This window comes from Hibiscus syriacus, unplaced genomic scaffold, assembly GCF_006381635.1.
Source record: "Hibiscus syriacus cultivar Baekdansim isolate YM2019G1 unplaced genomic scaffold, ASM638163v2 tig00110045_pilon, whole genome shotgun sequence".
NCBI lineage: Eukaryota > Viridiplantae > Streptophyta > Magnoliopsida > Malvales > Malvaceae > Hibiscus > Hibiscus syriacus.
Window position 1 is genome coordinate 481,162 of NW_024062575.1, and position 13,915 is coordinate 495,076.

The 13,915-nt window shown below is 29.6% G+C and overlaps 2 protein-coding genes across 2 annotated transcripts; both read right to left on the bottom strand.

Moving 5' to 3' along the window:
• Positions 1 to 673: 673 nt before the first annotated feature.
• On the bottom strand, positions 674 to 4,147 carry LOC120213975. Its single transcript, XM_039212003.1, has 4 exons — positions 3,907 to 4,147; positions 2,759 to 3,126; positions 2,166 to 2,381; positions 674 to 1,078 (listed from the first exon to the last, which is right to left on the bottom strand). The coding sequence occupies exons 2-3, from the start codon at positions 3,057 to 3,059 to the stop codon at positions 2,173 to 2,175; spliced, it is 510 nt and encodes a 169-aa protein (XP_039067934.1). The 5' UTR covers positions 3,060 to 3,126; positions 3,907 to 4,147; the 3' UTR covers positions 674 to 1,078; positions 2,166 to 2,172.
• Positions 4,148 to 4,307: 160 nt separating this feature from the next.
• On the bottom strand, positions 4,308 to 4,996 carry LOC120213976. Its single transcript, XM_039212004.1, has 2 exons — positions 4,811 to 4,996; positions 4,308 to 4,729 (listed from the first exon to the last, which is right to left on the bottom strand). Exons 1-2 carry the CDS (start codon positions 4,945 to 4,947, stop codon positions 4,477 to 4,479), a joined length of 390 nt encoding a protein of 129 aa, XP_039067935.1. The 5' UTR covers positions 4,948 to 4,996; the 3' UTR covers positions 4,308 to 4,476.
• Positions 4,997 to 13,915: the final 8,919 nt, after the last annotated feature.

Sequence of the window (13,915 nt, forward strand, 5' to 3'; positions counted from 1 at the left end):
ACCGGATAACATAACTGTTGCATATTGATTTAATTTTAATTGTAATTAAGTTATGTTATATCATAATTTTAGTGATTGAAGATCGATTGATGATCAAATTTGTTTGATAAGAATGACTAGATTAAAAAAAAAATTGGCGACTAAGTTTATTTTTTTATAAATATGGAATAGATTTTAACCTTAAAATTACGAGGAAAATTATTTTGGAAAAATATCATCTTGTGATCTCTATAATTTTTAGGATGTTAGATGAAAAGATGGATTTTGTACGGATTGAAAGAGTTTTTTGAGAAACACCGAATTATATATATATAATGATACAAGAAATTTAATATATTTATTCTTTGTGCTCTACTTTTTGTTTCTTTAATCCGTGGAGGTAGATAATGTCGAACAAGGACGTATGTAGGATTTTATGTCAGGGGTATGAATCTTTAAGAAACTATATTAGAAATTTAAGAGTACGGAATTATAAATTTTCAGAGGTGTGAAATTATATCATCAATATAAAAGATAAGAAAAAAACATATAAACTATATGAATATTTAAAATTTCCAAGGGGTGTGACCGTCAACAACACCCTCCTCAATACATCCTTGATGTGAGATATCTATGTAAATCTTATTATGAGTTAATCTCATATTAGTTCATATCTTATTATTATTCCTTTTAAATTTTTTTACTGTATTACTTTTGTATGATATCATACTCTATTACGTTTCAATCCATACCTACAAAATGCTGGCCTATGATATTAATTTGGTGCAGTGATGTGCACATTTTATGTTAAATATAGATTAGTAATACTAAAAGCAGTGGTGGGGCAATATAATTAATGTGCTGGAAAAAACAGTGTGAAGGAATCTCTATGGAGTTGGCCTTCCAAAATCCTGAGTTTGCTCATCTTCTCTTCACACCAATGCAATTGTTGTTCGGTTAGATCGGCCATTCTCAAAACCCTAGACACCACTTTTAGGTCTATTAGACCCATCAATATATCCATCTCTTTCTCCATTTTCACTTTCCTTCTCCTTATGCATTTCTTAGACCTTCTAAGCTCCTTCAGCTTCATCCTTTTCTGTTATCATACAAATATATAATTAATTAGTTTTACATTCTCTAAAAGTATAATGAAAAAAATACTTTAACATTTAATTAAGTAATCACTTTGATTATGTAGTTGGTCAACAATTGATCAATGCTCCAAATAAGAGTCTTTTGCCCTAAAATGAAACATTATAGGCTAAAATATTCTAAAAAATAAGGACTAAAATAACTATTTAATTAAACGTTAATGATGCTTTTTCCCTAGAAAAGAGTCAAAATGCTCCAAAAGGAAAATAAATATTAAAATGACTATTCAATCAAATATTATGAAGATTTTATGGTATTAGTCACTCTATACAGTTATCTTAGGGTCAATTTGACAGGATTTTTGAAAAGTGACTTTTAAAAATGCGGTAGAAAAGAACTTTTAAAATTGTTGTTTAGAAATGCAATTTAAAATTTAAATGTTTGGGATTATTGTTAAAAAGTGAGTTTGAAAAGATAAAATCTCCATTATAGATATTATGTTGTAAATTTAAAATATAGAATTTAGATTATATTTACACTTATTAATAGTATTATATATAAAATATATCAATTAAATTATAATAAAAATATAAAATAAATTATTAAGTAATAAATTATTAAAATAAATTATTAAAATAAATTATTTTTTAAAGATGTTAATATTAAATTATTAAGTAATAAATTATATTAAATATATCATTTAAATTATATTTATTTTTAAATATTTAAAATAAATTATTAAGTAATAAATTATTTTTTAAGGATGTTAATGTTAAGTTATAAAATAAAATATAACTATATAATTGAGTGGAGTTCATACATTAATAAGGGTAAAATTATAATTTGTTCCCAAACGCAAAGTTGGTAATGAAAAAAATTACAAATCTTAGTATTTAGGGTTGGTTTGAAATTACCGTTTCTACCGTAATTTTTTTATATATTTTTTACTCATTTGACATTGATTTTACGGTCAAAACGGATTTTTTAACTAAAAGGAAGTTTGAAAATCCACTCCAAACGGTACCCTAGAGAATTCTAATGTTTTTTTGAACATTATTCATTGAGGTAGGAGATAAAATTAGAGACCTTACTTTGGCATTAACTTTTTTTCATGAGTTGAAGGAGTGTAGGGTCAACTGAACCTCTTGTCTTCTTTCCAAAGAAATTTCTAATGATTTGGCATGGTTTCTCCTTATCTGCCTTGAGAAAATTCATGAAGGTTTGGATTCCGTCCTCCATTATCACTCTAAATGTGTCTGCTGAGGTTCTTGACCCAAACCCTTCATCCCTTTCATCTTCTTCATAATCTTACCCCAGATCAAAATATATATTACTCCTTTAAGATATAAAATATAGTGTAAACTACATATTTAGTTACCCACATACTTTTACGATTTAGTTTTGGTCACTCAATTTTTTTTTAATTATACCTAATGTTACTTTTTTTTATTTTAGTCACCCACGTTAAAAAATAAACAAAACAGTTGACACATGTATTACCTTATAGCGATACGCAAGTATCATCGTTAATTTCTTAACGGTGAGTGACCAAAATAGAACTAAAATGTAACCTTAAGTATGATCTTTAAAAAATAATAGTTGGATGATCAACAAGAACTACGAGAATATGTGGGTGACTAAATACGTAGATTATCCAAATATAAATAAGAAAGCTATGATTTACCTCGATATTCAGGGACCAGAAGCAGCTTGGGGGCTAGAAGCCTCATCCTGGCATAAACCTCGGGTCTGCGCCCTTGCTCGTAAGGCTCGTTCTCGATGTATCTTTGTAAAAGAACCTGGAACTGCTGAAACTGCTGAGCAACCACGGCTGGGCAGTCGAAATCTTTGGGATCGGCTCTTTTGCATTCGAAGTTGTTGTAGCTCCAATTGAGTGCTTCCCAAGTCAAGCAAATTTGTGCAACGTATGCAGATTCCAGTTCATGGTAAGGGTTTTGTCTGATATCTGATGGCTTTTTGTTCATTGTGGCAAACCTGAGGATTATTCTCTCGGATATTGATCTTGGGCAAGCTTGAATGGACTCAGTGACTCTGGAAAACACAATTTCAAATACATAAACAAATATGCATTGTTCATATTTGAAAAAATTATTGTTGACGAGAACAAATTTATCTTGTTGGTTGTTTTCGTCGGTCGTTGTTCATTTTTTTCCTTTCTGAATTAGATAGAAAGTCGTGGTAAGTGAAAGAATAATCTTTGGACAATATTTTTGTAGGAAGACAGTTGAGAATTTAAAAAAATGTCTTGATCTTAAGGTTTCAGTCTTTTTCGGCCGTGTTAAAAGATATTTACAGCAACTCTAATTTGATAATGTCAGTCAGATTAAAAATTTAATCGTCAGATCTTAGATTTCTTTATGATAGATCATTAGATCATGTAAGAGGTTTTATCTATGCATAATAGTTGATTCACATGCTTATGTTTGGAGGCTAGAAGTTCCATAAGCGAAAATGTTTATTTGAAAACCTTAGTTGATGAAGATAGGATAGTTTACATAATCATATTTAGGAGTGTTCAAAAGATCGTGCGACCACCGAAACGACTAAATACTCATTAACGAATAATAAAAAAATTCTTTAACAGTTAACTTAATCGATTTTTTTAAATCATTAATCGAACTAAATAATGTTCGATTAATTCTTTCGGTGGCCGAATTAACCGAAATTCTTTTTTTAGATTTTTTAAATTAGATTAATTTGAGTTTAATATAGATATTTTTTTATTTGAGTTGAAATTTAGTTAGATCTTGATAATTTAGTTAGAGCTTTTGTGCACAGAATACATCTCCAGTATAATATATATATATATACCTGTTTCTTGGAGCTTTTGTGCACTGATTCTGTCTAGGAACATCATCTCTTCATCATATTTTTGAAATACTGTGTAGGATTCCCATTTGGGACAACTTCTTCTTGAGGAAGATGAAAATGGATCATCTGTTACTGAATCTCTGCAATTTATTGAGCTTCTCCACTCTGAGGAGCTCTTTGATGTCGACCCTATTGTGTAAGAATCTCCATAGAATTTTTCATCTTTATCCTCAGCTACTAGCGTCTTAGACTCCATTCTTGGTCCTATAACAAAAAACTTGTCACTCCTTGAAAAATCTGTTTGAACCCTTTGTGGGTCACTGAAAATTTCTGCAGAAACAAACAGAAAGTAAGCATCGGGCCAGCATGTGAAAATGATAATGATAAAGGTTAAATCCATGCACATACACATTACCATCATCATCTTCATCATTTCCATGTCACTTTTGTCCATTGGTGAGACTATAGGAGTGGGGCCGTCTTGGTTTTCATGATCATGCAAATCAGTATCATGATCATCATCAGCAGCAGAAGAATCTGAGCAAGGTGACGACTGCTCAGTGGAGCACGTTACATAATATTCTTGATCTTCATTCGTGATGAGCTGATCATCGTCTTCTTCATCGTAATCATCGCGTCGACACGATTTCGAGTCTTTCGAAAGCCGTTGTCATGGCGGAAAACAAGTGATTCACCGCCATGAATTATATCGGCCACAAGGTGGTCGTTTTCCGTGAAGTTCACCTTATAATTATACTTTTCAACGCCATTCTCTTCTTCTTCCTCCTCCGAAAACATGCCGTAATCGAATCCATTTCGAGTCCTGCAAACGAAACACAATTAATTCAAACAAACACAAATCACCAATGAATTTTTTCCATCAACAATGGGAAATCACAAAGACCTTGGGATGAGTGGGTAACTTCCAACGAAGGAGAAGAAATTGACAAGCAAAATGGATGAGGAGTATAGGAAGAGAAGGAGAAGCAAAGATGAGCTTGATAGATTGTAAAACAATATAACTAAAGCTTCTTTTTGCATATTTTCTTCGTTGTTTTGTGCTTTGGAATGAGCTCAAAAGCAAAGTGAAGTCTTTGGTTCAGAAAAGAAAGAAAAGAGAACGATGTGTTGCTTTCATTGGTTATTTGGTTTCATATACTTGGCTTCTTAAAGTGGTTTCCTTCTTGAAAATGACTAATCTGTCCTACAATATCAACTTTACCTATCAATCATTTTTCAAATACAATGGCAATAGGGAGGGCAAATCGGTCAGCGAATCACTACCCGGTCCAACCAGAAACAACAAACCTGACCGGTTGGACTTTTGATTTTTTTTTATAACCTAGAATTTATGCTCTTAGTGTATATTCCTATAGATATGTTGAAATATTTGAATGAATTTACAGTTAAGTTGTTCTCTATGAGATGTTAGTAAACAAGGTTTCATAATAAATGTACAAAAACTAAGCTTAAGTCGATGGATTTTCATTTTATTATGATCAATTATTATATATTTGAATTGATTTCATATTGTTTTTAGTATATTCCTAATTTTTAGGGTAAATTACATCGTTCTTCACTGAACTTTACTCTCTCTCCTATTTTACTCACCATACTTTTAATTTTTCTATTTTTCTCACTGAACTTTACAGATTAAATCATTTTTGCCAGTTAATTTTTAACGGTGTTATGACATGACACAAGCATCAAAACGATGTCGTTTTGAAAAACTCAAAACACCAAAATGACTTCATTTCGAATCCTCTTCTTTCCCTCCATTTTTTCTCTACTTTGCAATTAAGGTGAGCAGTTGTCGTCGCCAGCCACCACATCATTTTTCATTCCGACCACCGTCTATCGTCGTTGATAGTGGCCGTTCGTTCTCAAAATTCATGGGTCGGTTCGTCTTGACCCTTGAGTCCAAATCTAATGGTTGTTTCAACAGAAAATATCCCAAAATCTATAAATCCCGATTCAAATGTTTCAACTTCATCACTTTTAATCTTCAATTCGTGGATTTTAGAGCAAGTTCTGACAAAATGGAGGTCGGATTCAGACTCAATGTGTCAAGGCAAAGCGACCCATGAAATCTGGGACCGAACGACTACTGTCTACGGTGATCGACAGTGGCCGACGGTGGCTTCGCCCACCTTCTATTTTTATTTTATAGTTGGGTGAATAAAATAGGAGCGAGAGTAAAGTTAAATGAGGAACAATGTAATATACCCATTATATTTATGGCCACCTTCTGTTTTTATTTTATAGTGGGTGAACAAAATAGGAGCGAGAGTAAAGTTCAATGAAGAACAATGTAATTTACCCTTTATATTTTCAATTTTTTTATATTAAATAATAATAAAAAAATGACACATCATCACATTGTTAAAGAGTTAACAACAAAGTGAGCAAAATTATTAAATTTGTAAAGTTCAGTGAGCAATATAGAAAAAATGAAATTATAGTGAGTAAAATAAGAGATAAAGTAAAGTTTAGTGAGGAACAATGTAATTTACCCTGTTTTATTGGTGTGTCGTTTATCTCTTTTTTTTCTTTTTATCATCTTTATTGATCGGAGATGATACCAACTTTAATGTTGGTGCCGATTGTCAGTATTATTTATTAGCCTTTTATTTTCTTTTGTTTTTTATTTTCAATAAATCTGTTTGCATGACACGTTTTCATTGTCTTTATATCAAATTTTTTTCTGTCATTTGACACGTTTTTCGATCATAAGATCATTGTTTTCACTTATATTTTTATAAGATTTATTTGGCATCGCCTCGACTAATCAAGATGATGTTTATCTATTATATTGTTGATATTCCATACTTTGGACAATTGGATTGGATTTTGATACCCATTATTCGTTCGTGGATAGCTTTTCATGTTACTCGAGTCTAATTTGTGATTTGTCAATAGTTTTTCAGTAATTTGATTCCCTTTTTTTGGTTCATTTGTCGATACGATCAGATCTGTTTATATCATCTTTGTTCGAGTTTATTGGTTAAGTTTTAATCTTTCCTTGTATGGTCCTTATGTGATATTAAGTTACTAGTTTTGTTTCAATAATTATAAAAAAAATCGTCCTAATTATGTGTTTAATTTACTATTATGATTATAAATCTTTATTGTAATTTAAAATATTTATTGTTTTGAATAAAATTAATGATTTTTATAAAAATAATAATAATAAAATGAAAAATTAAGTTTTAATTATTCAAATCATCGCAAAATCCTAAATTGGTTTAAATCAATTTTTTCTATTTTATAAAATTTTATTATTTTTTAAGGCAAAAGGGTCACCTTTGCCACATAGTAAACCCAATTTATTATTTTCGCCCCTATTGTATTTTTGCATCAATTTAGTCCTCAAAGTTACTCAATTGCATTATTCTACACCCTATCCTTAAAATCCTAAATTATAAACCTAAACGATAACCCCTAACCTCTAACCATAAATCCTAAACTCTAAACTTTAACTTAAGGTTTTAATTTAGGGTTTTAAGTTAAGGGTAGAATATAGAATGATGAAATTAAACAACTCTAAAGGTTAAATTGATACGAAAATATAATAGGGTAAAAATTATAAATTGAGTTTACTATAGGGGCAAAGATGTTGACTTTTTTTAACTAATTTTACCCCGATTAGAATAATCTTTGCATCAAAAGCATAAAACAATATTAAAATGGCATTAGAAACTGAGATTCATTAAATAAAAAAATATTTATATTATCTTATTTTATATGAATTTAAATCTTGATATATAATATAAAGTTAGAGTTACTATCTTATCCCATAAACCTAAATAACAACAAAAGAGAATGAAAAGAAGAGACCAAAACCTGACTACACGCATCTAATTATAAGCAAGTATTGTTTTTTTTTTTTTGCTTTATAAAAGAATTAATATAAATACTATAATTTTTATTAGTAATAGAAAAATAGTGAATCGTGTAACATAAATTAAACTAATTGGATTCATATAGTTAATTTTGGAAAAGTCATGTGTCACTTTTTGAAAAATGAAGCCTTTACCTTTTTTTTTATAATTTGGGTCATTTTTTATAAATCAAATTAATTTTATTTTTTTTATTTTGTTTAGCCAACGACGACATTAATTTTAATGTTGGTTGTCGACCGTCGATTGTATTTTCTCTTTGTTTTTTTTAATTTTTTTAATAAGAATAATTATGTCTTTGTGGTACATTTATCTCCGTCTTTGTGAAACTTTTTCTCTGCCTTTTGATAATTATTGGTCATTTGGCTGCTATTTTTGTTTATCTTTTCCTCAGGATTGAATTCAACATAGTCATGACTGATCAAGATGATGTTTATTTGTTATCATGTTGATCTTCCATGCTTTGGACTCTAAGATTTAGATATGTGTTTTGCATTCTTGAATAATTTTCTCACGTTGCTTGACTCTGATTTGCAATTTTCAGTGGTCTTTTAGTATCTTCGTCCCTTTTTTAGTTCGTTTGCCGATGCAGTCAGATTTGTTTGTATTTTTATTTTGTTCAAGCATTTTGGTTAAAATTTTTAACATTTTTCCTTCTTTGGTCCTTGTGTGATCTATGTGGCTAGTTTTCCTGTAAATGGTTATAGAAAATTGTACTAATTATAATTTACTTTACATTTACAATTATACTTTGTAAATCTTTATTGTAATTTTGGATATTTTTTTATTTTTTAATAAAACCAACGACTTTTTATAAAATAAAAAAGACACATCCTTTATTTATTTCGATATTATGAATATATTTGATTTATTTTTATAATTTTATAAATTAAACTAATGTCAATCGACTTATAAATCATTACACCAATTTTTATAAATTAAATTAATATCAATTGGCTTATAAATCATTAAACCAATTTCTTTTTTTTAAAGTTAAGATGATAATATTGGTTATAATATGTTTTATCATTACAAACATATGTAGGGGTAAAACTTGAGATATTCTTTGCCTCTGGTCTAAGTTATGAAAAAGACTTATAAAGGTTGAAGTGTGGAAGGGTGTCTTCGAGGGCATTTTGTCTTGGAAATATGTCATACAATTTGCTGCATGTCCCGAACTTGGTTCCCTAGGTACTTTTCCAGCAAAATGCTTTTTCCTTGGGATTTTTGTCCCACTTTTTTTTTTTAATATAAATAATTTAAGACCCACCTTGCTCATCAAGTGATTGGCTAAAATGACATTAGTGGTTAAGAGATTTTATTATCTCTTAAGATTTTGAGTTTAAATATGACGTTTGTAGAGATGTTTGAGCGTTTATTGTCAAAAAAAATTAAGAATCTTTCGAACATATATTATCTTGTACACTTTATATTAATTAAAAAAATACACCAAACGTTATGCTAGATTTTATCGAAAATCTGAACCCTATTTAAGACCGGACAATGCACAACAAAAAAAGTGATAAAGTGAAAGATGCACATATGATTTTATGTCGAAAATAAAATTTTATAATATTTTAAATAAAATAAAAATAAATTATCAACAAAAATATAAAAATATTATGACATTTTAAACTTTTTATAAGGAAGGCAATAATTTAGAACATAATATATATATAAATTTAAAAAATAATCAAATCATCTTTATATTTTCCATATTCAAGTTTTTTATTTTTTTTCCACAACGAATCATATAATTTTAAGTTTTTTAATCGATTCAATCATAAATCACTATTTTTTTTATTTAATTGATTAAATCAATCGATAAAATTATATTCAGACCATCATAAATGTCGAATTTATGTTTAACCACAAAATTTTCTTCTCTTGATCATTTTAAAAAACGACTATTTTTATGTTGTTGAAAAATATTTATTCAAAGATAACTATCGATTTTTGATATTAAACTCTTAATACTTGAATCCGAATCTTTAAGAAATATCAATAATTACTTTATCGCAAATATTACTTGGTTCGTACACATATACATAATGTTGGATAAAGAGAAAAATCTAACTATCAATCTATCATCCCTCGTTCAATGAAAATAGCTTGTGGGCAGTCCAATCTCACAAGTCTGCCAATTGTACATAGGCTTTAAGTTATTGGATCAGATAGGATAAATAAAAAGGCTGAAATATGTCAAAAGATTAAATGAGATTCACATAACGGTCCAAAAGATTTGTCAATGATAAATAAATAGTCCACATAAAATTTGGCATCTATATACATGTATGTATGAATGTTAAATAAATAATATGTCACATAACGATCAATATAAACTTGTTGGTATATTTGTAGGAAAAGTAAAGCTCAAGTTTTTAGTGTATAAATTTTTTTTTGTTAAAAATAAGTGTGTAACGTTTTTTTTTTGTTACACTTTTAGGTACGTACACTATATTTTTTATTTTTTTATTATTAATAATAAAAATATTTAATAAAAAGAAAAGGAATTTAAAAAAAATTAGAACCCCTCCTACATCGTCATTCTCCCTTACATTCCCCACCTCCGACGATAACGGAGGATCACCATTGGCTGAGTTTTATTTGGAACGGGTAGAAGAACTCAATGGTGACGGTCGTGTAACGTACGACCAATTGTAGCTGTCAAAATCGTCAGAAAACAGCGAAGGACAAATTAAAAAACCAGATACCCTTCGCTACGCTTTTCACGACGATCGACGTAGCTTCATGTTAGGTTGGGAATTGAGTTTTGGTCCCGACAACTAGACGGTTTTGATGGTGTCAACGATGATGGCCACGGACCGACAACAGTGGCAGATATATGTAGATCCCAGGTTGGGCACGTGCCCACCCTGGAATCCGAATTTCTTTATGTTAGTTGTTTATTTTATTGAAGGTGCTCATCCTGAAATTTTATTTGTGCCCACCCATAGGAATTTTTTTATATTAATACATATGTGCCCATCCTGAAAAATATTTATGGATCTGTCACTGACCGAAGATGGCCAATTGATGGTGAAATTTTGGATTTTAATTATAATATTAAGTTTTTTTCAAATATATATTTTTTAGAATTTTATATGTGTGATATGTGTCAGATAACGGTCAAATTTAACGACTGTTATGGTCCAGACACCTAAAATATAATGTTGGAAACAATATACACCTATTTTGAAAAGAAAATTTTTAAACACAAAAAATCAATTTAAAATATAATTTACGTATAAAAGAGTAAGCGAATGTTTTGAGTCGTAGAAATAGGAAACGAACTAATTAAATTTGATTGACCAAATTTGAACACTTTTATGTTTGTCTCGAACGAGAATCTCAAATTTTGAATCAAGCCCCCTTCACATTATTTGGCTTTGTATAACTTTTATGATTGAGAAATGTTTATAAATTGGATACATATAGATATATTTTGAATCAATCTCTTTTATTCCGGGGCAGATCCACATTTATTCGAGGGTAAATACATCTTATCTTAAAATCTGAATTTTTTTCAATTAATTATTTATTTTATTGATGATGTTTACCATAAAATTTTATTTATACTTACCCGTTCAAAAACTTCATTTTATTAACATACGTGTCTACTCTAAAAAAATGCTTTTAGATCGACACTCTTTCCATTACATTATTACACAAAGGGTTTATATGATTATCATTTTATGCGTCATCCACTACCACCACCTTTTCCCCAAAAAAATGTTTCAATGTCCAGATGACATAGAAACCCACTTTGGGGTCGACCTTTTGGGTTGAAGCTTTAGTATTTGAGTGAGGGAAAGAAAGATATGAAAAGCATTATTCAAGAAGATTTTAATGTCATTTTTGTTAAAGTAGTGGGGAACTGGGGATTGGTAAGAAGCATGACCAACTAACAACCTTCTCCACATCATCCACTTCCTATATACATTGGTATTGAACCCACCATACATGGATCCTTGAACTTGCCCTCCATTTCCTCATCAACTTCACCTGATATGCAGGGATGAAGTTATACTTTGTCTCGAGATAATTGTCTCTAAAAATTTTGTTATTAATATATATATATATATATATATATAGATAAATACTTAATTAGACCTCTTGACTTTGTTCCTGCTAATACGAGACTAAATCTAAAGGGCAATGCCTGAAATTATTCGTATATTTATATCGTACTCATATATTGTTTTCAAGAACCCTAGAGCTAGTTCATGCATTGCTCCTAGAGACAAGCGAAGGATTTAGTCAAAAGGGGGTCAAATAAGAAAATTTTTGATTGGGAAAGAGTAACAAAAGTGGCTTTAAAAAGGGTTTAATAAGCACTTAACTATGTTCACATTGCCCCCATCCTCTCTTTTAGGCAAGGCTTGGCCCATTACAAGCTGTCCTCCATGATATTGCACCCCCCACCTTCTTTTTGTGCACTGCATTTGCCCCATTTTCTCTTTTTATTTCTCATTATACAAAATAAAAACATAGCAATAAAATAAAATAATTAGAAAGCTTTATATACCAAATAATTATTTGAAATATAAATCTTTATATTTTGTGAGTTTAGGGTTCTATTCTTTTTGCTTCCACGTGTATTAGCCGAATCAGCTATGGTTTCATTGCATCTAATCTTTTATTGTTTCCTGGGACATACCCTCTGAAATGTTGGTGCCCGAAAGGATTAGGACATTCAGATTTCATACCGACAAATAGGATTTTTATAACAACCTGTTCCTAACTATTTGTTATCTTTTTGGTTTTATATGCCATGGATGATCCTCCACATAAATGATTTATATGACTTAAGATATGCCTTTCAAACTCACCCAGTAACGATTAATTTAATTTTTCTTAATGAATGTTACTAACACCCTCTCATCTCATGCACAAAACTTAGCATGGAAACTTTTGAGAACGTGATAAACGTCGTAATTGTAAAATAAAATAATTTTTTTTATTTTTAAATAAATAAATGAAAAAATAATTTGGAGAAATAGGGTCGATCCATAAGGACTAAGGTGTTTCCAATACTAAATTGTTTCGATCTTAATTTAAGGAATAAAATAAAAGAAGGGGTTTTAAAAATAAAAGAGTAAAATCTAAAATAAATGATAGAATAAAATAAGAGTGAATTTAGAAAAAGAATATGGTGAGATGAAAAATAACTTCAAACTTCGCTTTGTCTCAATTCCCAATTGATTATTGAAACGGATTTACTTCCAGATACATGTCGGTTTCAATCTACAAGGCTTAATCCTTACAACTTACCTTTCTCTCTGCTAAACTAATATTCTCAAGTCTATCTCAACAATTCAGTCATTGTTTGATTAACCACGACTATCGTCATTAGCACCAATATAACTTTAGGTGCCGAAAAAGTCTGACTCGAGTTATAGTGTTTCACTGAGAATCAATCCCGATCTCGATCCACCTTAACGGAATGCTGTTAAGTTTGTTCATAGGAAGTTGAATTAAGACTAACTTATTCTTCCCCCTAACAGTAAATTAAAACAACCTTCAAATCAACAACATCTTTTTGAAGTGAATGAGTCATGATAATTTAAGGAATGACCGATTGTCAAGAATGAATCGAGTCAACGATAAACCTTTGGCTAAATGAAAATTTAGCTAAGCATGATTGGAATCGTACTTAGAATTTTAGAATAGAAAATAAAATTTAAGTAAAAATAAAAGATGGAAGAATAAAATAAAATAAAAACGAGAGAATTTAATAAATCAAAAGTAAAAGAAAATTATTAAGCTTACCCTAAGGGGTATTTATAATCTAACAACATCGAAAAAAATATTCAAAATAAAATATTCTAAAAAATCCAAAAGATTTATCCAAAGTATTTTTCTCAAAATTCAAACTTAAATTCACTAGATAATTTTGTCCATCCACCTTCCAAAAAATATTGATTGAACTATCTTCTAGAAGATGCTGCTAACTGAGCGATCTAAATCTACCAGTTGAAAAATGCCGTGCCCCATGTATGCCCGTGACTCCAACCACAACTCCATAAATAAAAAATGTAAATTCGTCCTTTTACTGCTTGTTCTAGAAAATAAGTTCCTGCGCAAAATAAATCAAAATATAACTAAAT

Excerpts from the sequence above, each read along its gene's own strand:
- LOC120213976 (XM_039212004.1), bottom strand. The coding sequence starts at position 4,947 with ATGCAAAAAGAAGCTTTAGTTATATTGTTTTACAATCTATCAAGCTCA. Across the intron at positions 4,730-4,810 it reads AGTTACCCACTCATCCCAAG|GACTCGAAATGGATTCGATT; the intron begins GTCTTTGTGATT and ends TTTCGTTTGCAG.
- LOC120213975 (XM_039212003.1), bottom strand. The coding sequence starts at position 3,059 with ATGAACAAAAAGCCATCAGATATCAGACAAAACCCTTACCATGAACTG. Across the intron at positions 2,382-2,758 it reads TCTGGTCCCTGAATATCGAG|ATTATGAAGAAGATGAAAGG; the intron begins GTAAATCATAGC and ends ATCTGGGGTAAG.